Source organism: Vanacampus margaritifer, chromosome 8, assembly GCF_051991255.1.
Source record: "Vanacampus margaritifer isolate UIUO_Vmar chromosome 8, RoL_Vmar_1.0, whole genome shotgun sequence".
NCBI lineage: Eukaryota > Metazoa > Chordata > Actinopteri > Syngnathiformes > Syngnathidae > Vanacampus > Vanacampus margaritifer.
In genome coordinates this window covers 342,501-363,794 of record NC_135439.1, presented here as the reverse complement: position 1 = coordinate 363,794, position 21,294 = coordinate 342,501, and the positions used below count along the sequence as shown (strand labels likewise).

At 47.9% G+C, this 21,294-nt stretch overlaps 3 protein-coding genes across 4 annotated transcripts in view; 1 reads left to right on the top strand and 2 right to left on the bottom strand.

Annotated features, from left to right (window-relative positions):
- The first annotated feature begins 1,031 nt into the window (after positions 1-1,031).
- On the top strand, positions 1,032-4,032 carry igfbp7 (insulin-like growth factor binding protein 7). The gene is made up of 5 exons (XM_077572658.1): positions 1,032-1,514; positions 2,152-2,261; positions 2,371-2,478; positions 3,550-3,694; positions 3,824-4,032. The coding sequence occupies exons 1-5, from the start codon at positions 1,091-1,093 to the stop codon at positions 3,844-3,846; spliced, it is 810 nt and encodes a 269-aa protein (XP_077428784.1). The 5' UTR covers positions 1,032-1,090; the 3' UTR covers positions 3,847-4,032.
- On the bottom strand, positions 4,033-18,779 carry polr2b (RNA polymerase II subunit B). The gene is made up of 24 exons (XM_077572647.1): positions 18,582-18,779; positions 17,530-17,602; positions 17,242-17,392; positions 16,680-16,792; positions 16,394-16,613; positions 15,254-15,412; positions 14,508-14,672; positions 14,239-14,435; positions 12,567-12,686; positions 12,309-12,495; positions 12,087-12,230; positions 11,857-11,996; positions 11,061-11,172; positions 10,819-10,973; positions 10,125-10,323; positions 9,487-9,655; positions 9,179-9,370; positions 7,791-8,041; positions 7,627-7,716; positions 7,455-7,562; positions 6,468-6,581; positions 6,234-6,394; positions 5,712-5,907; positions 4,033-4,193 (listed from the first exon to the last, which is right to left on the bottom strand). The coding sequence occupies exons 1-24, from the start codon at positions 18,598-18,600 to the stop codon at positions 4,104-4,106; spliced, it is 3,525 nt and encodes a 1,174-aa protein (XP_077428773.1). The 5' UTR covers positions 18,601-18,779; the 3' UTR covers positions 4,033-4,103.
- An 880-nt stretch (positions 18,780-19,659) lies between these two features.
- Positions 19,660-21,294, bottom strand: part of tbc1d9b (TBC1 domain family member 9b) — an 11,462-nt gene continuing 9,827 nt past the window's right edge. For both annotated transcript variants that reach the window (XM_077572644.1, XM_077572645.1), the window contains exon 23: positions 19,660-20,926. In XM_077572644.1, the coding sequence (XP_077428770.1) occupies positions 20,402-20,926 (525 nt within the window). In that variant the 3' untranslated portion in view covers positions 19,660-20,401. The remainder of the gene's footprint in view (positions 20,927-21,294) is intronic.

The following is a 21,294-nucleotide window of genomic DNA, read 5'->3' as shown; positions in this document are numbered from 1 at the left end:
TCTTACAGATTCTTCCCAAGTGGACTTTGGAGGGCCGCCATTGTCGCAAGGCCGTAACTCAGCGGCAGAGCGATGCATCACGTTTGCGACGCTACAGATGTTGAGTTCACGTCAGGGTTCGTTCAAGGTCGCAGTTTCAATGTTCACTATTTCCTTGCGACAAGAACGACCGTTAAGATGTTTAAAGAAGGTTTAGGAAATGCTGCGACTTTGAAGGAACTCTGACGTGAAATCAACAGTTGGTAGCGTCGCAAGCGTTGATGGTTCAAGGGCTCCCCCTAGTGGGAAGCAAAAGAATGACAGAATTCCGCTAAACGACAGCGTTAAGATGCACAAGACGCATGGAACAATTCGGATGGGTGGCATTTTCAAAACCGTAGGGCAATCTTCAATTCCCTTTGCCTGGATGAGCCGTGGCGTTGCCGGGGGGTCGCGGGGGGTCCCGGAAGCCCAGGCCTTCTTGATGCTTGCTGTCAGCTCGTGGTTTTGGCCTCTGGTGGCCCTCGTGTGCCTCCTGATGGTGCTGTATTATCAAGAGGAAAACAAATTGTGGGCCCTGAATCTATAATCTATGAAAGTTGGACTATTTAAATGGAATTACGGAAATGATTCAATCTTTTTGAGGGTATTCAAATTTTTTGGACGAGCACCTCTAAACGCCTGGATGAGAAAACTATAAATTGTGTGGTGAGGGGTTTTAAGAGCCTTAAAACATTGATAACAAATGTAGAACATAAAGCTAACTACTTAGCGGATTTCATTTATTGTAGGCATTTTTTGGAACCCAACCCCAGTGGAAAACGAGGGAACGCTGTACTGGACTTGATGGCCGACTTTACAAATGCTCCCATTTGCTTTTTCACTAGGTTTTCTTTTGATATGCTTCGTTGGATTGTGTTTAAATCAAGCGTGGATTTGTTTCAACACGATTCCTTTCAATTCAGTGATGAGCGTGCATCTGTGTGGAACATTCTTTGGGGGGGGGGGGGGTTGTGATGTTAAAAGTCACACACACACACAGTCATAGGCGGAGCCTGGCCGGGTTGCTGTCTGTGTTGTGTTTGTCTCTCGTCAGAACTTTGAGGTCGTCATGAAGTCCAAGTTGCTTTTGTGGCGTTGGGGTCCGCTGGCGGCGGCGCTGCTGCTGCTGCTGCGCGTCCGGGCGGCTCCGGAATGCGGCCCGTGCGAGCCGGCCCAGTGCGCGCCTCTGCCGTCCGAGGGCTGCGCCGCCGGTTCGGTTCGGGACGCGTGCGACTGCTGCGTGCTGTGTCTGGCGGCGGAAGGCGAGCGCTGCGCCGGCCGCGGGGCGCAACGCTGCGGCGCCGGCCTGGAGTGCGCGCGCGCCGACAAGAAGAGCAAAGTGGGCGTGTGCGCGTGCAAGAGCCAAGATGAAGTGTGCGGCACCGACGGCATCACCTACGCGCACGTCTGCGCGCTCAAGAGCGCCGACGCGCACGCGCAGAAAGAAGGACGTCCGCAAGTCGGCGTGCGCAACAAAGGGCGATGCGCGGCAGGTGAGAACACTCGAGAGGCAACTTCGACCTCATTCGGGCTCGGCCGGCGGCAACAAACATTTCATTCCATAGCAGCTAGAAAACCAACAGTCCAGAAAAGAAAAGAAAAGAAAACCAACACTCAGTTTGATGAACCAAAAGAGAAAATGTTTGTCATGTTCATGCAACGAGGACTGGAAGAAGATGCGACAGGGGGAGGAAAAGGAAAACAAAACTATCAGCAAAGTCGACCACAAAAGTACAATCGATTTTTAAACTGCATTTGTGTGAAAGGAAGCGAGCCGCAGAAGTTTTCACAACAACTCAAGTAAATCTGTTGGCATTGACGATCGAGAGGCAAATTTCTGATTGATTTGAACGGACAAATGAAGACAAATTGAAAACGACCACTAGGGGGCCCGCTTGTCACGCTAAGCTGACAAACACGTTTGTGGCGGTCACACTTCGCTCTCCTACTGTTGAAGACCAAACACAGCAACACTTTGAAAAAGTCGCTCGTGCTGAGGTAGCAAAACATGTTGGAGCGTGTGCGCGCCAGCTCGCCATTATCATCCTAATCCTCGCGCCGCCCGTCCAAACACGGAATTCCTGAGCGAGCCCGCCAACCCAAACCGAATTCCTCTTCGTGTCTCGGCAGCTCCCGTCATCGTTTCGCCTCCCGCTCGCGTCTTCAACGTCAGCGGCGCGCAAGTTTTCCTCAGCTGCGAGGCCGTCGGCGTGCCCACGCCCGTGCTCACGTGGAGAAAGGTACGCGCGCGCGCACGCACGCACGCAACAACAACAACAACGAAGCACTTACGATGATGATGATGATGATGATGATGATGATGATGATGACGACGACGTCCTCCCGCAGGAGACTGGCGGCAGGAAGAAGATGTCCCTCCTCCCCGGGGACAGGGACAACCTGGCCGTCCAGACCCGAGGAGGCCCCGAAAAGCATCAAGTGACGGGCTGGGTTCTGGTCAGTGTTTATTGTCACGGCGCCACCTTCCAAAACAAAAATACTCCACAAAAACAACATCTTTTCAGCGCATTTTACACATAGAAGAGCAACAAAAAACAAACAAAAAAGGAAACTTGAACCAAAACTAAATCCGTTGCAATTCGGAAATGCCAATAAGCCCACTGAACAATTACAAAAACAATTGATACAAACATGAACTTAACATTACTGATGAAGAAACCCAATTTATGATAATACCGACTGCGACAAGGACACTTTCTCAATCCCATCAAACAAAATGAAAAAAAAAAACAAGTGCAGAGCCCCAAGTTTGGATTTGTTTTGACCTCCAACCACTAGGGGGCAATGTGTTTGTTTGCTTACCTGAGCCATGGGAAGTGGCCAAGCAGTACTTCATTGGGGTTCCACTAACAGACAGGAGAAGCAAAACCATTTTCCGCGGCGGCGTCTTGTGCTCTTGGCCTTTATGCCTTTGGTTTGTTTGTAGGTAGTTGCGACTTTGTGAACTGAAGAATGAATTGTCAACCATCATTCCAATCAGATGAGAACTCCATTGTTTGTTATTAGTAGCCACAAGTGTTGTGGACACTCCCTGTGCTTCCACGTACTCATCAGACAAAATAATATTATTCTTTCATAATTGTCACAAGACCAAATCAGCATTCTTAAAAGCGTCCCTAAGTAATAAAAAAAACTCCATGCAGCCATCAAATGAATAAATGTCTCGGACCTGATGGCTTCCCCGTCGACTTGTAGAATCCATTCTCAATTATTCTCCCTTTCTTAGACTCATAGCTGAAATAAAGAAACATTCCAATGACACACACGCATGCAATCATTTCTCTCATTTTAAAACCAACTCCAATTCAAATCAAATTACTGACCCACCCCTCGAGGCTCTCTTATCAACAGAGCTAAAAACGGTTCTAAAAGTACCTGGCAGGCTCACCCCCATCCGGAACAACCGCCATCTTGCTGACTCTTTTCGTGTTCATTTTTTTGATCTTGACGCAGCTAACAGGAAAAGAGAAACTCAATCATTTCCTTATCACCTTACTCAACTCTCAGATCTCACCCCTGACAAAAGATGAGGCGGGAACTTACGAGTGTCACGCCGCCAACGCCAAAGGTGAGGCTTCAGCCGTTGGCGAAATTCGTCTGGTCGCCAACGTCCGAGACGTCAAGGTCGAGGTCATGGATGAGGTCAAGAAAGGTAAGCGCCGACTGGCTGGTTTGCTGCCACCCAATGAGCAGCAGCACAAATCCCGCTCTTCAAAATAAAAGCTTCCTGTTGCAGTTGAGACAGCAAATGACGCTCGCTAATGATGTCATTTCCTGCCAGTGATGAAGGAGGAAGAACTGTGAGCCGCCGATCGGCCGCCCGCCGCAGGAAGAGCCATCTTCCACCTCCGCGCAATGCTGACCTTTTACTTTGAAATATCCAAAGCACGCTCTCTTCTATCGCTTCCTTTCTAATCAGTAGAAAACAGCCGCAGCTCTGTTGAAGCATTTCAGCAAGAAATGAAAATAAAGCTCACCTGCAGCATGTCATTGTGTGCTCACGTCACTTTTATTGTTTACAAAATGAAAGACAAGTCAAAAGGGGGTCCCAGAAGTTGCGGCTACGACGTCATCATTCGAGGAGCGATGCTCATGGACATCAACTCCTGGAAGAGAAGTTTGCACGCGTACGGCATACGCACCAACGAGATCTGAAAACATCACAAACCGCGGCCGTCGGCAAAAGGTTCAAGTATGGCTGCAAATGACAAGGGCCCAATTCTGACACTTAGCAGCAAAAAAAGAGTAAAATAACTCCAATAATGCTTACAACAACTAAGATGTGAATTGCAGGCAAAACATTTGAAAAGACTTGATCCTTAATTCGCAAGCACACATTTCCGTTTTATTTGACTGCAAGGAATCCCTCCTCCCTCTAGTGGACAAACGACTCCAACACATTCTTGACAAAGTAAGTGCATATCGTCGTCATAGCGTTGAATCAGAAAAAAATCCCGCCAGTTGCCATCAGTTTGAAAAGGGCTAACATCAAAGCGGCCGGCATTTTGAATCGTCTACAGATGAATAGGTCGGGCCCAACTGTCAACCCTTTGGAATGAACAAAATAGCTTCAAGATTTAGGCAACTTGCAAATAACAATTAGTTCAATAATCAATCAATTTGTTTTTCCTTTTTTAAAATGATTTCTATGCCTTTGTTAAAAAGCAGGACACGTTTTCTAACGGAATAAATCCATTTCAGGTCCTGCTCTGCAGAACAATCTGCAAAAATTGCTTTCCAAAGTCAAAGGAGATTGTTTGCACAAGAAATCAAAAAGAGGTTGCAACAATTTGTGGTTCAACAAAAGCTGTTAGACATTATTAACATTTTAATTCGTTATTTCATATATTAACCATGTTGAAATGTTTTATAGATGTGTAAAGTAAGTGAAATAGTGTTGAACTCAGTATAATTTGACCTTAACCTAAGCTGGTACACCTTGTTTGGTCTAAAATTCCTTCTCAGTGTTGCGCACACATTTTGTTCTTGAGAACAGAATCTGCTTTGAGAGAGCACACACACACACACACACACACACACACACACACACACACACACACACACACACACACACACACACACACACACACACACACACACACACACACACACTCTCTGTTTGCGCCATCGCTCACGGCCACTCTAAATCTGATTTAACTTGTTTGTGAGATATTGTTTTGAGAAAAAGTACCCGGAGAGTATATTTTGTCTAGAGATCAACACAGCTGCAACTCGGTTATATAACATATTTACTTATTCATGATGGGAGGAGAAATAGGTGTTCCCTACTGATTTGGATTCTTTAAAAGCTGGATTCCCCAAGGGAGGGGGCACATTCGGCACTCTTTAATTCCACCTTTTTACGTGATGTAAATTGTTGCCGGTGACCGGAGAATTCTCTGTTTTAATAAATCATCCTTGCAAGGAATTTCTCACAGCAAATCTGTCTTCAATGATTTTTGAACACGCAAAAGAGGACAAATAATTAGCCTCTTTCAAAGCCTCCTAACGATTCATTGATGAACTGTTGCACTTTTTGTAAGATCGCAATTTGAGCTTCTCGTCGTTCGGAATGGCCGTTGTGGAAAGACGGCAGACAAAAGTGTGTTTGTCAAAGCTGGTGACTTGGATGACCTCAGCGTTAACAAACTGTTGCGTGCGTGCGTTACCTGCGTCTTGTTGCGGCAGCCGCGACACTCGTACGTGTGAGTGCGCGTGTTGGCGATGGCCATGAGTCCGCACAGGTTGCACACGTGCACCTGGTAGGGGTCGGACGCCTCGAAGAGACGCTCGCGCAGGAACTGGGCGGCGCCGTGAGCGATCTGGCAGTCGCGCTCCATCTCGCCAAAACGAAGGCCGCCGTCGCTGAAACACACGTCACGAAACACACGTCACATCGCACATCAAACAGACGGACTGGCATCGGGACAAATAAAGCAAAGCCTTTCAATTTCATTTACATTCTAGTTTTAGGCTCGCAATGACTTATTCATTGACACCCCCCAAAAAAACTAATAAAAATAAATAAATAAATAAACGAATCATGTTGGACTGAAAAGTAAAATGCTGATTATTGACGACATGACGGAGATTTGGGCTGCACTCAGTCAACAATTATTTGTTCTCCCACTGGATAGAAGTCGGTCGGATTGATTGATCAAAGGAAAATAAGCGCCGGCGTTGGGTCTCACCGCGATCGTCCCTCCATGGGCTGCCGGTTGAGGATCTGCACGGGCCCGCGGGCCCTGGAGTGGATCTTATCGTCCACCATGTGCTTGAGGCGCTGGTAGTAGGTGGGCCCGATGAAGATCTGCGAGGTCAGTTTACGGCCCGTGAAGCCGTTGTACAGAACCTGAGCACGGCAACGGCACGGTCAGTCGATGGAGTCAAAAGTGTGGGGGCGGGTCCTCCCAAGTAGCGCTCACCTCGTTTCCCCTCAGGTGGTAGCCGTACTCCGAGAGCAGGTTGGAGACCTTCTGCACGTTGACGGCGTCGTTGAAAGGCGTGGCGTCGCCAATCTCGCCTTTGTTGGCCGAAACCTGCGGCGAGGAGACGACAAGTCGGGCGAGCAAAGTGTTGGGAACGTTACTTTCAAAAAGTCATTCATACTTGCTTCAAAAAGTAACTGAGTTAGTAATTGAATTACTTCATAAAAAGTAGCTTGTTACCAGGCAAAGTAACTATTTTCACCACTAGGAAAAAAGAAAAAAAAAGGTTTTATATCAAACAATTTTGATTTTTAATTTTTTAGATCTTCTTACTATTGTCATCAACATCATTCTATTTTTATACAAGGAATTCAAATTATGTCCAGGCTATATAGGGTGTTTGAATTTATTTTTGTCACAAAAAATGCCTCACTCCATGACGTATCATATAATAATAATAATAATCTTTAAATTTGGAGTGGTGATGTATGTTCTACGACAGCAATCATAATAATAATAAAAATCATGCTGGATATATGGTGATTTGTGGCACATGTGTCATTAGAGGTCATTTCACTCTTGTCAAAGTTGTCAAACCAGTTCCAGGCCAAGACACGGACATGTTTGCTAAAATATGCAAAGTTTTAATAAGGTCCTGAAGGACGACACGTCCATCACGTCGTGACACGCTTCCCGCCGCACCGCCAAAATAAAAGTCACGACACATTTCAGATGTCAAGGCACTTTTATTGTGACGAGGTCCGACAACAACAGTGCCTCTAACTGTGCGCAAATGACATTTTCCCGCAACGTCTTGTAAAGCTTACTTTGAGGCTTAAAACTAATAAATTGCAACGCATTTCTCAAACAATAACGGCGCTTCAAATATAGGGAAAATAATTTGTTAGATTAGTCCCTTAATGGAACCCCCCCCCCAGAGTTACCCAACGCCGTTCTTCCCAACACAAGCCGGGTCCGACTCACCTTGCCCTGCAAGCACTCGATAAGATGGCCGACAGTCATTCTGGACGGGATGGCGTGCGGGTTGATGATGATGTCGGGCGTGATGCCCTCGCACGTGAACGGCATGTCCTGCCAAACAAAACAAGCGTGACGACGGCGCCCGCTTTCTCGCCGCCGCCGACCAGCCGTTTACCTCCTGCCGGTACTGGATGCCGCAGGTTCCCTTCTGCCCGTGCCTGCTGGCAAACTTGTCTCCGATCTGAGGGATCCGGACCGAACGCACCTGCCGTGACAAAGGCGGAAGACGTCAGGTGAGGCGGTGCGGCCGTCAGGTGGCGACGGCGCGGCGGGAGTTACCCGAATTTTGCAGAACTTGTATCCCTCCTGGTTGAGCGTGACCATGACCTGGTCCACGATGCCGGTCTCGCTGGTGCGGAGGAAGGTGCTGCAGTCGCGCTTGGTGTAGCGCCGGTTGCTGCTGTCCAGCTCGTCGTCGTTGTCGGGCAGCGTCACCGTCTTGCCGATGATCACGTCCTCGCCCGAGACGCGCACGCCCGGGGCGATCAGGCCGTCGTCGTCCAGTTTGTCGTAGATGGCGTGGCGCATCCCTGCGAGGAGGCGGGCCACGTCATTGACGCAATCGGCTCGCAATGACGTCATATCCGAGATGTGACGTCAGAAGACGCGGATGTCGTTGACGTGCAGTCAGCAAGCCTTTCAAAAATTGCCAATGTTTGCCTTTTGGAAGGCGTGTAAAAACCTGAATGTCGCTGGCGTCGGGCCAAAACCTCCTAAGTCACAAATGTCAGAGTTTCTCAAAAACTTTGGTCCGTCCACATGTGCGAGTGTCATTTTTACAAATTATTGACCAAGCTAAAGTGTTGAAATGGCTTGCTCGTAATGATGACGCAACGTCAATGCCGTTTTTAGGGTCTCCTGAAAAGTAACGATTTTGGAGGTACAAGGTTCTGGCCCGTTACGTGCCGAGTGATGTTCTCTCACGAAAAAGAAAACAAAATGGAGCCAGCGCTCCCGAATCACCGACTGTCAAAGTGCACCCGAGTGAATAGTGACTGCCCGAAAAAGGTGATGACGGTTATGGTAACGTTCTTAAGTCACAGGAACGGAAGGTGGCAATTAGCGAAGGGTCAAATTGACGGCAATGGTGCACCCCACGAAAGACAGCGGACACTGAAACAAAACAAAACAAACCAAAGAGGCGGCGCAGGGACTGCGTGGGACCGAAGCAAAAACCAAGCACTGAAAACAGCTTGCACCGAATGGTGGCCTGAGCCGGGGACGAGGACCACCAACACGCGCGCACAGTCCAAAAAAAAACAAACAGCCACGAAACAAGCTGGGCCGTAAAATGGCCCCACGCCGGCGAAATGCTCTTTTCAAACGCAAATATTCGTTCATATAAACATGATCGGCTACACGCTTTCAACGCAAAATTGTTTTGTGTTTTGAATCTTTTGACTACAGGAACTACTTTGTGTGCGGCGGCCATCTTACGTTACATGAATGCCTTGTTTCTCGATGGTGAAAATGCCACTGCGCGTGTTTGCTCAGAAGAATGTTTTTGTCTTTTACTGAGCGTAGAAAGCGCAAATGACGTCTATTTGGATGACGACATTGTCCATTTCGATGGGGATATTTATACACACAAACGAGTAAGTCTGTCCGCACGTGACGGCGCCAGGATGCGGCGGTTTGGTGACGAGTGGATGCGAGGACGCGCTCACCCTGGCAGGTCTCCTTGGTGGGCTTCTCAAAGATCTCTTCCTGGTCAAAGCCCTTCTTGGACTCCTGCTCCTTGTAAGAGCGATAGAAGACGGACCTGAAGAAGCCTCGGTCCACGGCCGAGCGGTTCATGATGACCGAGTCCTCCTGGTTGTATCCCGTGTACGAGGCGATGGCCACGATGGAGTTGATGCCTGCCGACGGGGAGCGGTCGTGAGGGAGCGGTCGTGAGGGAGCGGTCATGGCGTGCGTGCGTGCGTGCGTGCGTGCGTGCGTGCGTGCGTGCGTGCGTGCGTGCGTGCGTGCGTACCTGCTGGCAGCTCTCTGAAGCGCAGGTACTCCATGGAGCGCGTGGTGACCAGCGGCTTCTGAGGGTAGTAGAGGACGTGCGCCAGCGTGTCCATGCGAACGTGGAAGTTGGTGATGTAGACGCCCATGGCCTGCTTGCCCATGGCCGACTGGTACGTGTTCCTGGGGGACTGAACGCAAACAAAAACAGAAAACAGTCACTCCGACTCGCTGGGAAACTCATTTGACCTCAAGCAGACGAGCACGTTGGGGCGGGCCTAAGAAGACAGAAATAAGTACAAATTGCGCTTGTTATTTCGGTGCAATTCCATTCTCATGTATCGATAATAGGGCTGCACCGATGGATCGGCATCCGAGACACGCGGCAGCCATTAGTGGCGTCTGCTCATCTGTGCGTTTGTCAGTTCACGTGATCATCACCACGCGACAGCGCTCTGACGTTCCACAACGGTGGTGGAACAGCATCTTTACACGTGCGGCGTTTTGTGCAGGATGATCGGAGCAGGCAAGGCACAAAAATTGTTCCATGGCCGATTTTGTATTTTTGTGTGCGGCGTGTACACTTCAAAAACAAGATCAGAATGCCGGCTGACGGCTCCAGGTGCAGAATCGGGAGGGACGGACAGACGGACGACCCACCTGGTTGTGATCGGGAAAGGGGATGATGGAGGCGCACACCCCCAGGATCATGGACGGATGGATCTCACAGTGGGTGTAAGTGGAGCAGTAAGCCACACCCTTCTCCTGAAGGTCATCGGGGGTCATGGCCAGCATCACCGTCTCCTCCTCCAGCGTGTCGATGTACTCCACCACGCCGCTCGCCACCAGATCCTGCCAGCTGAAGCCAGAGGACGCCGATTTGGATTCACATTTGTTTTCAAAAAGACGCAAGTGTATTTCTATATCGTTTGATCAATAACCGTAAAGACGAGGCCGCGCAAATTCCTTTTGAAAAGAAATTCATTTGGCTGTTGGGCGTATTTCAAGCATTTGAAGATGACAATTCAGGATTGTTCAATTTGCCCTTTCATGAAATTGAACACATTTGTTTGCTTCTTTTCAAAACATGACTCAGGCTGACACTTGAGGGAGCCTCTTGATTTTGGGAGCTGTGATGTGAAATGCCAGGATGTGGCAGCCATTTTGCACTCACACAAGAGCAGACAGCAAAACAAACAAAATGTGTCCATGCGCCAGAACAACTGCGCGTTTTAAAAGTTACTAAGAAATTGCATTGGGTTGATTTTTTACACAATGATCCTGACAGTTTTGTGGATGGCTCATTTGCATATCATTCCATTCATGACGCCATGTTTTGCCCCCCCCCCGTCACCTGTAGTTGTTGTACTCTCTCTCCTTGAGCTGGTCGATGTGTCGCCTTTTGAGCAACAGTTTCTGCTTCTCGACGATCAGAAGCGGTCTGCAGATGCGTCCGGCGTCCGTGTAGATCCTGATCTCGCGCTCTCGAATGTCTCGGATCATGGACACCTGGCGGGTGAAAGGCGGGCGAGGAGCGTGAATGGCGAGGACCGTTACGAGGAGGAGGAAGTGAAGTCCCGCCCACCGGCCAGCTACCTCAGACACGATGATGTCCATCTGGCGCCGAAGCTTCCGCAGCGTGTTCATCAGCTGCTCGGGATCTTTGTGGATTCCCACCCAGCAGCCGTTCACAAAAATCTTGGTGGCGCTGCCGTGTCCACAAAATGTCACAATAGTATAGTTAGCATAACGGAGCCGTAAATCCAAGATAGTGGCATTTTTGTGACCTCAGCGTCGTCACAATCGGAGGTGGGTCGAGTAGCTGCAAAATATACTCGTACTTTAGAGTAACATGACTTCAATCAAAGTCAAATGTACTCGAGTAATTGGCTCTGCACACGGGAGGCGACGTTGCTCGCAATTCATTTGCTATGGAATCAGGGCAACAAGGCCAAAATCCCCAAAAAGGTCGCCGCTCTTGTATTTGAGCTGCTTTCAGGAACACGAGTCACTTTGAAAGCTTCTGTGTCATGTGACAGCTGCCAAGGTGGAAGTCACTTTGGCTGGCTAAAACATGTACACTACAAAAGAGGGGGGGGGGGAAACGCAGCAAGTAAAAGTTGTGTTTGGTCCCACCAAAAACACTCCAATAAAAGTCAAATGCATGACACATTAAAACTACTGCGGTAAGGACAATACAGGCCGAAAATATCTCGATTAAACGTAGTACACGTCGTCACAACAGAGTAGTCGTACTTTTGTTGCCATAACAACGCAGTCAACAAAAGTGTAGTCCCAAGGGTGAAGGGTGTCATAGCATTTCAAAGTCAAAATGGCGACGTCAGAAAAAGTGAAGCCAAGATCTCAACGTGTGTGCGTGCGTGAGACTGACTCGGCAATGGCGGCAGGTGAGATCTCTTCCAGGTTCTCCATGCTCCACTCCTCTAAGAACTCCAGGATGGGAGAAGGTTGAGATCCGACAGAGATGTAAGCCATCAGGGCCAGGTTCTTGACCAGGCCCACAGCGTGACCCTTCGGAGCACACACACACACACACACACAAAATCAAACATGGGTTTGGTGGCGTTGGCTTGACGCGCGGCTGTTGCGACGAGCACCGACCTCGGGGGTCTCGGCGGGGCACACCATCCCCCACAGCGTGTTGTGCAGCTGTCTGGGTTTGGCCAGTTTGCCATCGCGTCCGATTGGGGAGTTGACGCGGCGCAGGTGAGACAGCGTGGACGCGAAGGTGAGCCGGTTCAGCACCTACCACAAGACCAAGCGCCGGGTCAGATGGGAAGGAAATGACATCGTAGCGCGCGCATGCGTGAGCGACGCCCCCACCTGGGACACACCGGCCCGGGCCTGGTGGGCCTTCTTGACGTCGCCCCAGTTGCCGGTGGCCAGCGAGTACTTGAGCCCGTCCGAGATGATCCTGGTCTTGATGGCGAGCTCCAGGTTGAAGTCTTTGCCTCTGTCGATGAACTTCTGCGCGTAGATGCGGATCTCCTTCAGCAGGTTCTTGAACATTCTGACGCGAGACGGGAAGTTCAAGCGCAGGCCCGCAAAAGACAACGCGGACGAGGCGCGGCGGCCACCGACCCTCTGAAAAGGAAGGCCAGGAGCGGACCGGCCAGGTCCAGCCTCTTGTTGCCGTAGTGATCTCGGTCGTCCAGCTCTCGTCTGCCCAGAGCGGCCAGCAGCAGCCGGTGGACCATGTACCTGAGGAGCGCACGCAAGAGCCGCACGTCAAACTCCACGGGACATCGCCTCGTACCTTGGGATTCCATCTGTATCATGATTCGTAGGTCACGGTTCCATTTGATACAAAATCTAGAAGTCAATTATTGAGATTTCTCCCTAGTTCAAATTTAGAAAATACTAGTCAGTAAACTTGTACATGTAAGATACACTGCAAGATTTGTATGAAGATGTACTTCAGCCACTGTATTTACCAAACAGGTTGCAATCTGTTTCGTGTTTGAACAGCATATCGCGATACATTGCCAAATCCATTTTTTTTTAACACCCCGATTTCGAGTATTAATGCTTCGATTCATCATCATTTCAATAGGTATCAAGTGCTTCGCTGTGCACGGGCCCTTCTGGGGCGAGCGTGCCGGACGAAAAAACAAATGTGTCCACTGACTTGGCAGCTTCTTCCTTTGGCGCGCAGCATCACAGCAAAATGCTGCTTTGCCTTGTTTGCGTTGAAATCTGGCCTCCACTTCATTGACCGGCGTCCGCAGAGGCCTGCTGGCTTCACCCATTTGCATTTGGACGACGCAGTCAGTCAGTCAGTCAGTCAGTCAGTCAGTCAGTCAGTCAGCAGCACAACTTTCAAGTCAATTCAACAGCGAGCAGCCTGGAGGACCGCAGTCATGAGCTCTGATCTTCGAACCCGAGCTGCAACCAGCCATTTCATTTTTATTTGAGGCAGTCTAGCCCCTGCCGGGATACGCTTCTCCTGGCCTGTTTGGAAAATAAGTCCACTTCAACTTGATCCCCAAATTTAGAAATGTTGAGAGGTACAAGTGGCGCATGACGACAGGAAACGCGACTTGACTTAACAAGCTCGAGCCAACTATCAAACTACAACAACCACATAGGAAAATCCAGTTAGCTTCTTGCTAACAAACAATGAGGTGCTAATGATGAGCACAGCAGTGGATTGAATTCATCAAGCACAAAAACGTTGCTGCTCAGGTTTGATTGGATTGTTTTGTTTTTGTGCTTGTGAATTGCTGCAAACAAAACCGCCCTCCGAGGGACAATGCAATCAAGTCAAGTGAAGCAGGCTAACTTTTGCACTGGCAGCACTTTTTCCGTTGGTGGCAGCACGACCGTATTTGCTGAAGTGAAGTTGTCTCAATTTGCACAGCGTACTTTCAGATGGCATTGCTTGCTCGTAGTGTCGAGACCTGCCAAGTGTTTGTTGTGACCGTTTTTAGCAAGCACAATTTTATAGTGTGCCAACAAAAAACAAGCACAAAAATCCTTTTGCGCTGGAACAGATTGACAGCATTTCTCAATCCAAGGAGAGCTGATTTGATATACGAGTGTTTGGAGCCCAGCTATGGAACTAATTCAACTCGTGCGTCAAGACTTATTTGACATTTTTTTCTCTCTCAAAGCCACAACGAGAGACGTGTGGGAGAATTCACTTCTTTGATTTTTGTCAACTGTGGCCTTGTCAAGCCCTTCTGCGACCAAATAAATTAGACTCGACTCGACTTTGGCGGTTGACAACTCACGGCGCTTTTGGTTTGCTCACCCGAGGAAGTAGGCCTTCTTGGTCTCGCAAAAGTCGCTGACGCCGACGTGCGGCAGCATTTCTTTCTGCAGGACTTCTTTGGCGTACTTGATCCTGCGCTCTTTGGTGACTCCCGGTTTGGCTCCCCTGGACCCGATGAAGTTCAAGGCCACGTTCTGCTCCTGGATGACGAAGGCTTCGTCCAGCGACGGCTTCACCTGAACGAGCGCAAGCACCCGAGTCAGGAGGCGGCGCCCGCCGTGCACGACGCCCACAAGTGCGCTACGCACCATCTCCATCATCTCGGGGTCGTCAAAGTCGTAGATGATGTGCTCCAGGATGTCTCGGTCCGACACGAAGCCCAACGCTCGGAAGACGATGATGATGGGGACTTCCTGGCGGATGTACGGCAGCGTGGACACGATCCTCTGGCCGATGGCGCTCTTCTTCACGCCCTGAGTGACAAAAACGCATCATGGAGGACTTGCGGGCGGCCGACGGATGCCGCTAACCGGTACTTTTGCCCATGAACCGATGAATCCGAGGACAAAACACATTCCCATCGCTTTCATCCAAAACAAGAGACGACTCCCAATTGACAGTCCAGGAAACTGATGAATACGTATTTTCCATCAGAAAATGGGCAGAAATAGCGATTGTTGTTCTCTTAAGTAAAAGGCGATCTGGAGAAAACAAAATGTCTGCCTCCGTGAAACTCAGAAGATTGATAGTTTGAGAGGCTAAAATTCTAAGTCTTTGGACAGTTGCAAGTTAAACAAGGACCCGATTGCTGCAACTCGACCCGATTGCTGCAACTCGACCCTCTTCAATAATCACAGTTCACTTTTTTTTTTCCTTCTGTGGAACCGACAGTATGTCCAACCCTTGGCTGAAAAACCTTTTTGTGTCTTTTTCTGAAAGGTCACAAAATGGCGCCACAGCTCAGTGTAATAGGGAAGTATTGGAACTTGTCTTCATGTGCCTTCAACTCATTGACTGGCATCATTTGTTTATACTGGACCTGCTTTTGACCTACCTGTCCTCCTCGCGCCATCATGCTGACCCAGATGGTGCTGGTGGGACGCGACGAATTCTCCAAGCAGGAGCGGCACTCGCCCGTGAAGGCGTACTTGGAGTCCTTCTTGGCGAACACGTACACCGTGTTGGTGGCCATCTTCTCCTGAGCGATCAGCACCTGAACACGGTTGCACGTCACCTCGTCAAGCGCTTAGGGCTTTTTGTTTTTTAAAAACAGATGATTGCAAAATTAACATTAATTGACGATAATTTAGTTACTGGTTTGGTCTGCATTATTCATCCCAAAATGGAAAAACACATTTTGTTTTCATTATTTTCCAAAGTCAAAGCAGATGTTGGCAAATGTTTTATTTTGAAGGAGGAAGAAAAACAGCATGAATTTAGAGAATATTTACGGTTGAAAGGCTGAAATTTGGGCAATTTGAAGTTAAACGAGCTCACAAAACCATGAATTGATTCATGAAATGAGCTGTGGATTCATTTGAGTAATTCATCCTGGGCCACATTCAGTTAACTTCAATTTGATGAACTTTGACAGCGTTGAACGGCATTTTTGCGTTTTCGATTCAATTTCTAATTCCAACTTCATTTTATGATTCACGAAAAAGAGCGTTAAAGGGCAATAAAATGTGCTGCGTTTTGTAGATTAGCGGTGCAACAATAAATCCATTGACAACTAATAATTGATCAAGTGAATCAAAACCACAAGATGTCTGTCTAAATGATGGAAGATTGTTTCCGTACCTTCCAAATGAGAATAAAAATTCTCTTTTTGATCCACAACCATTCTCGGAATTTCAGCCTGCCAACAGCAAAAAATTTTCTCTCATTTCTGTCCTCTTCCATGGAAGCCGAATGATCATGTTTTTGTTTGTTGTTTTTTTAAACCTCTCCTATCCCATTCCAGGGTTTTTCCTGTCTACAAAATTCAGAGGCGGCCACCTCCACCTTATTTGCTCGCCACCTCCAGCCGCAGTGGCTGATAATGAATGAATGCTTTAACATGATAATAGTCATATTCTTATTGGAACTATTATTCTTAAAAAAAATGCCAACGAATAATAATGAATGGTTGCTAATTCTTGGTTAGGTGTCATTTTTAACAACAACGGCATTTTTTTGTTTTCCTTTCGCGCACCTTCTCGGAGCCGTTGATGATGAAGTATCCGCCGGGGTCCAGCGGGCACTCGTTGAGCTCGCACAGGTCTCGGTCGGTCAGGCCGCTGAGCAGGCAGTACGTGGAGCGCAGCATGATGGGAATTTTGCCGATGAAGGTCTTCTGATGCTGCGTCTGCAGCTGCTCCTCGCCCTCCTTGATGATGGTCTTGGTGATGTCCACGTAGAGGGGGGCCGAGTATCTGGTGGCGAGGACGGGCGGGTGAGAGCGGCCGGCGGAGCCGGGAAAAAAACCACGGCGGACTTACGTGAGGTTTCGCAGTCGGGCCTCGTTGGGCATCATGGGGGACGGGGCGCCGTCTCGTTCCCAGTGGGTGGGCTTGGACAAGTAGATCTGCTCGAACTTCAGCAGGTAACGCGGCTGCAACGCACCACAAGTTACGGCACGTCATTTCGATTCCGATCGCGATTCGGCGCTTGAACGTGCTCGCCGTCGTCGCATTGAACAAAAAAAAAAAAATACATTTAATTAACAATTAAAAAAATATTTAAATAAAAATGTTTTTTTTAATTTAAAAAAAAAAAAATCACACTTTTACCCAAAAAATCATTTCCCAACACAAAGAGCACATTTCTATTTTCCACGGAATCGTCATTCAACGTTCTGAATTATTGTTGAAGTGGCTCGTCCACCTGTTTCAGCATTGTGACATTTTGAGGAATTGCCAATTCTTGCATTTCAGCAGTCGGGACCGACGAATGATTGCAAACGTTCGGTCGGACTTGATACTAAATAGCCACAGCGTCAGCGTGCCAACACCACCATTAGGAAGAATGAGCAAATGACGCATTCCCGAGGAGACAACTTACGGGCTCCTCCACCTCCCCCGAGGTGTGCTGCGCTTCGGCCTGCAGGTCGATGGGCGGCGCGTCTTCCACGATCCTCTGGACCGACATCTGGATGAACTCGTCAAAGGAATCCAGCTGCTGCCGCACCAAACCCTTCTCGTCAAAATAGGAGCTGCAAATGACGCACGCACGCACATCAATTGAGCAGCAAGCAAGCAGCGAGCGATCCCGCGGCCACACACGCCCCCAAACAAAACAGTCGGCCATTCCACATAGGAAGTCGACTCCTTGACAACGGTGAGAACGCACCTGATGACGATCCAGCAGGCCTCCTGCCACAGATCCGGCGTGATCTCGTCGTCGTCTTCATCATACTGATTATCTGCACACACGCGAGAATACGCAACCGAGGTAAGAGCCTCGACTCGATGGAGAGCGTGCCGGGCTTTTCGGGGTACTCGTGCAATGGACGCTTAGCCAAACTTACAAAGTTGTACATTTTGCCGTGACCGGCAACTTACCTGAAAATGGCGCCATTTTACCATGAATCGCACGAGAACTACAAGTACAATTAGATTCTTCTTAACTGTCATGGACATGATTAAAAACTCCACAAATATTAAATTCCAAAGTAAAGTTTGCAGAGTAACTGCTCAAATGATTTGTCTCACGTGTTTATAGAAGAATTAAACAGTTATTGAATGTTCCCCATTCAAAGTAATAAAAGGCGCGATTTCTGCGCTTTGACAGACGCAAAGTGTGTCTGTCCTACTCTACTTGTCGGAGGGTTGTGGCACTGGATGGGCTTAAGCCGGTAATGCAGACAACAGCCTATTTTGGGAGGCAAAACAAAATGAAAAGTTGGTGAAAAGACACACAAGGTGAAGTGAGGCAAGAACCAGACCCGGTGCATGACTCGCTCCAATAGAACAATCAAAATAACGCTTGCAAGAGAGTTGCTGGTCACGGCAAAATATCCAGTGCCAATTTAAAAAAAAAAAAAAAAAGGATTTTGCTCTTTTACTCGTGCCCTTTTCAGTGACATTTGTTTTGCTGATGGGAAAAAAATAATTCGATTTATTTATTGTTACGTCCCTACATATTGGATCGGAACTTTCATTCCTTCTCTTTGACTAGGCTTGCTCGAACTTGAGAGGTCGCGATAGTCTTTTCTTTTCTCTCTTTCTTTTAGAAATAGGACAGTACCATTATGAAAATTCCTAGTAGCAGTCTGGAGGATGCTAAACTCCGCTAAGCTAAGCTAGTTTGGTCAACGGCGGCGACGCTGTGTTCCTTGTTTGCGTTAGCGGTCTTGTTCACACCCGGGCGACTCAATCAAACGTTCATGTTGAGGCGCTCACCTTCGTCCTGGTCGTACATTTGAAGCCTCAACAAAGAAAAACACCAACCAACAAGTTCAGATTTGATGCCGACCGACAACAACACGACTGCGCGCTTCTTGCTCGCTCCTCTCTTCTTCTGAGGAGTTGCTGCTGCTCAATAATGAAGAAATGATGGGACGATGCCTCCCATGGCCAGACTCAGAACTGCACTCCTTGCTGGCAGTCACTTCCGGTGCGTTGAGTCCACTGATCTGAATATATGCCTGGTAGCCGAACCCTTACACGCCAGCGACAAAGCAGCCAACTTGCTCCTCCCATCTCGTGAGCAGACCTAAAATTGAACCTCGGAGAACCCCACATTTAATTCCACGGGTTCCAGAGGAACTTGTATCCATACTTACAAACAAATATCGACCTGTGAGATTAAAAGCAGTACCAGAGATGCGCACCAGGCTGTCTGTTTAATAAAATGTGGAGATCTACCATATCAAAATTAGCACTTAAATACATGGTCATCTTAAAAAAAAAAAAAGCCTTACTTTACAGTTTTTAAAAAATAAATAAATGATTGACTATACATGGTCGTTAACCCCCCACAAACACTATACTTTACATGGTCATCTTTTTAAAAACGCCTTACATGGTTGTTTAAAAAAAATAATGCTTTACCCGCGGTGGAGACTGCGACGGTGTGCGTCTAAAACGAGAAGCGATGCAAAACGAACTCAAGTGTTTTAAGCCAAGCCAGGAAGCTTTCTACTCGTCACTCAGCAAGACAGTTTTCACTCAATACTTAAAAAATACTCAATAAAAAAAAACGCCTTGCTATACATGTTTGTTAAAAAAAAAAAAAGTCTTACTATACATACATGGTCGCTCCATAATATACATGGTTATTTAAAAAAAAAAAAAAAAGCCTTACTGGCCGTTGTCGTCGTGGTTACTGAGGTCAGGCACACCTGGATTAATCAGCTTGTCCAATCATAAAAGACAAGAAATGAAGGAGCGGTATTGAGTTCAGGAAGTAGTGGATTTGTGCAAAGAGACATTTAGAAATATTGCATAATGAATCTGAAGCATTAATTAAGAAATAAAGTAGTTGAATATTGATTTATTGATTATTCATTAGACATCTTGTCAGGATGGATGAATATTGATGAGAGTAGTTAAAAGGTCAAGAACAATAAAAGAATAAGCGCTGCATATACAGTATGTTTATATACATATTCATTGTACACAATAAAGCCTTCCACATTTATTTGTCAAATTTCAGTTAAAAGCATCAATAGAGCAGGAAATGAGATCACATCACTTTCACATTAAAAGAGTTTTGTTTTTTCCCTCTGAAGAACAAATTTTGGGGGAGTTTTTTTCTTTTTATGGAAAACAAAACTACGGAAGTTGCTGCCACAGAAAATTCATTACATTTCACGTCTGACCTCCACATTGACATTGGGAAAAACAAAAGGAAACCATTTTTCCCGGTCAGGATGAGCGGCGGAACCCTCTGGAGCGACGTGGAACCTGATTTCATTTTTGACACTCTTATACAAGAATTGCTTTGTTTTGTTTTGCCCAATATGCCAGTTCAACTTGTCACGTAACAAAACTCATCTCACTTGAATGTGACATTTTTCACATTAGAACATGAAATGGATCATTTTTCTTGTTTGTAGAAAATACTTTTTTTTTTATTTTTAGGAGCTAATATCTAAAAAGTGTTTTCCTTTTTTCCCCGCTTCAGGACTTCCTTCCTTTTATTGCGAAAGCGGATGCACGGTTATGGCGACGCAGCCGCCAACGACGTGAAACATCAGGACTTGTAAAGGGGTCAGGGGTCAGGGGTCGCCTCGTTCGCGGTCCGAGGAACCGGAGCTGGTTTGCCGCTCGGCCGCCCGCCGGGTCTTGCAGGCGGCCATCCGGAGCCGGATGTCCCGTTTCCTCTCAAAGTAGTCCACCAGCGCCGGCTCCATCAACATGGACGCCAGGACCTGCTCGAAGGTGACGGACCAATCGGCGTCGGCCGCGCTGCCCCGCCTCCTCCTCGGCCGCTCGCCGCCGTCGGCCGAGCACGCGTCGTCGCTCAGCATGGAGTATGACGACGCAGACGTGTCTTCGGCCGTCTCGTCATCATCGTCGATGTCGTCGTCGTCTCCCTTCTCCGGGCGGACGTCGGGCGGCGCTCCCGCCTCGGCGCGGCATCCGGCGGCCATCTTGTCGCCGTTGTTGAACTTCTTGCCAACTTCGCCGATGCGCAGCAGCAGGCTGGCCACGGTGGCGATGGCGTGGTAGAGCTGCTGCTCGTCGCGCTCCTCCTCGCTGAACATGTTGTACAAAGTCTTGCACAGCTCGATGAACTGCTCCTGCACGCGTGCAAACCACAACGGCGTCTTTTGCTTTTCACAGCAAATCAACTTTTCCTCTTTGAGGTCAACTGCATCATAGTTTGAGATTTTTTATTAGGCTTACTTTTTATTCCGTGCTGACTGTAACAAGTATTGTGCAATAAAGTCAAACAAACGACAGTTTGCAAAGATTTTGTCTATAATTTTGAGTTGTTTTTTAGTAGGGTAAAAATGTAGTTTGCGGTATTGTTTGTTAGGACCCGAGCAGCGACGGCAAGTTCCCGCGATTGGCTTCTTGTGGAAGGTTTTCCCAAATGGCCCGATTTTGCCATTTAGCCAATAGATTGGAAATCATCCTAATTGATCTCAAACAGGAAAAGTTGAGT

Coding starts and splice junctions, on each gene's coding strand:
- polr2b (XM_077572647.1), bottom strand. Junction 14,673..15,253: donor TGATGGCGCGAGGAGGACAG/GTAGGTCAAAAG, acceptor TTTGTCACTCAG/GGCGTGAAGAAGAGCGCCAT. Junction 6,582..7,454: donor TCGAGTGCTTGCAGGGCAAG/GTGAGTCGGACC, acceptor TCCTCGCCGCAG/GTTTCGGCCAACAAAGGCGA.
- igfbp7 (XM_077572658.1), top strand. CDS start 1,091: ATGAAGTCCAAGTTGCTTTTGTGGCGTTGGGGTCCGCTGGCGGCGGCG. Junction 2,262..2,370: donor CCGTGCTCACGTGGAGAAAG/GTACGCGCGCGC, acceptor GTCCTCCCGCAG/GAGACTGGCGGCAGGAAGAA. Junction 2,479..3,549: donor AAGTGACGGGCTGGGTTCTG/GTCAGTGTTTAT, acceptor CTCAACTCTCAG/ATCTCACCCCTGACAAAAGA.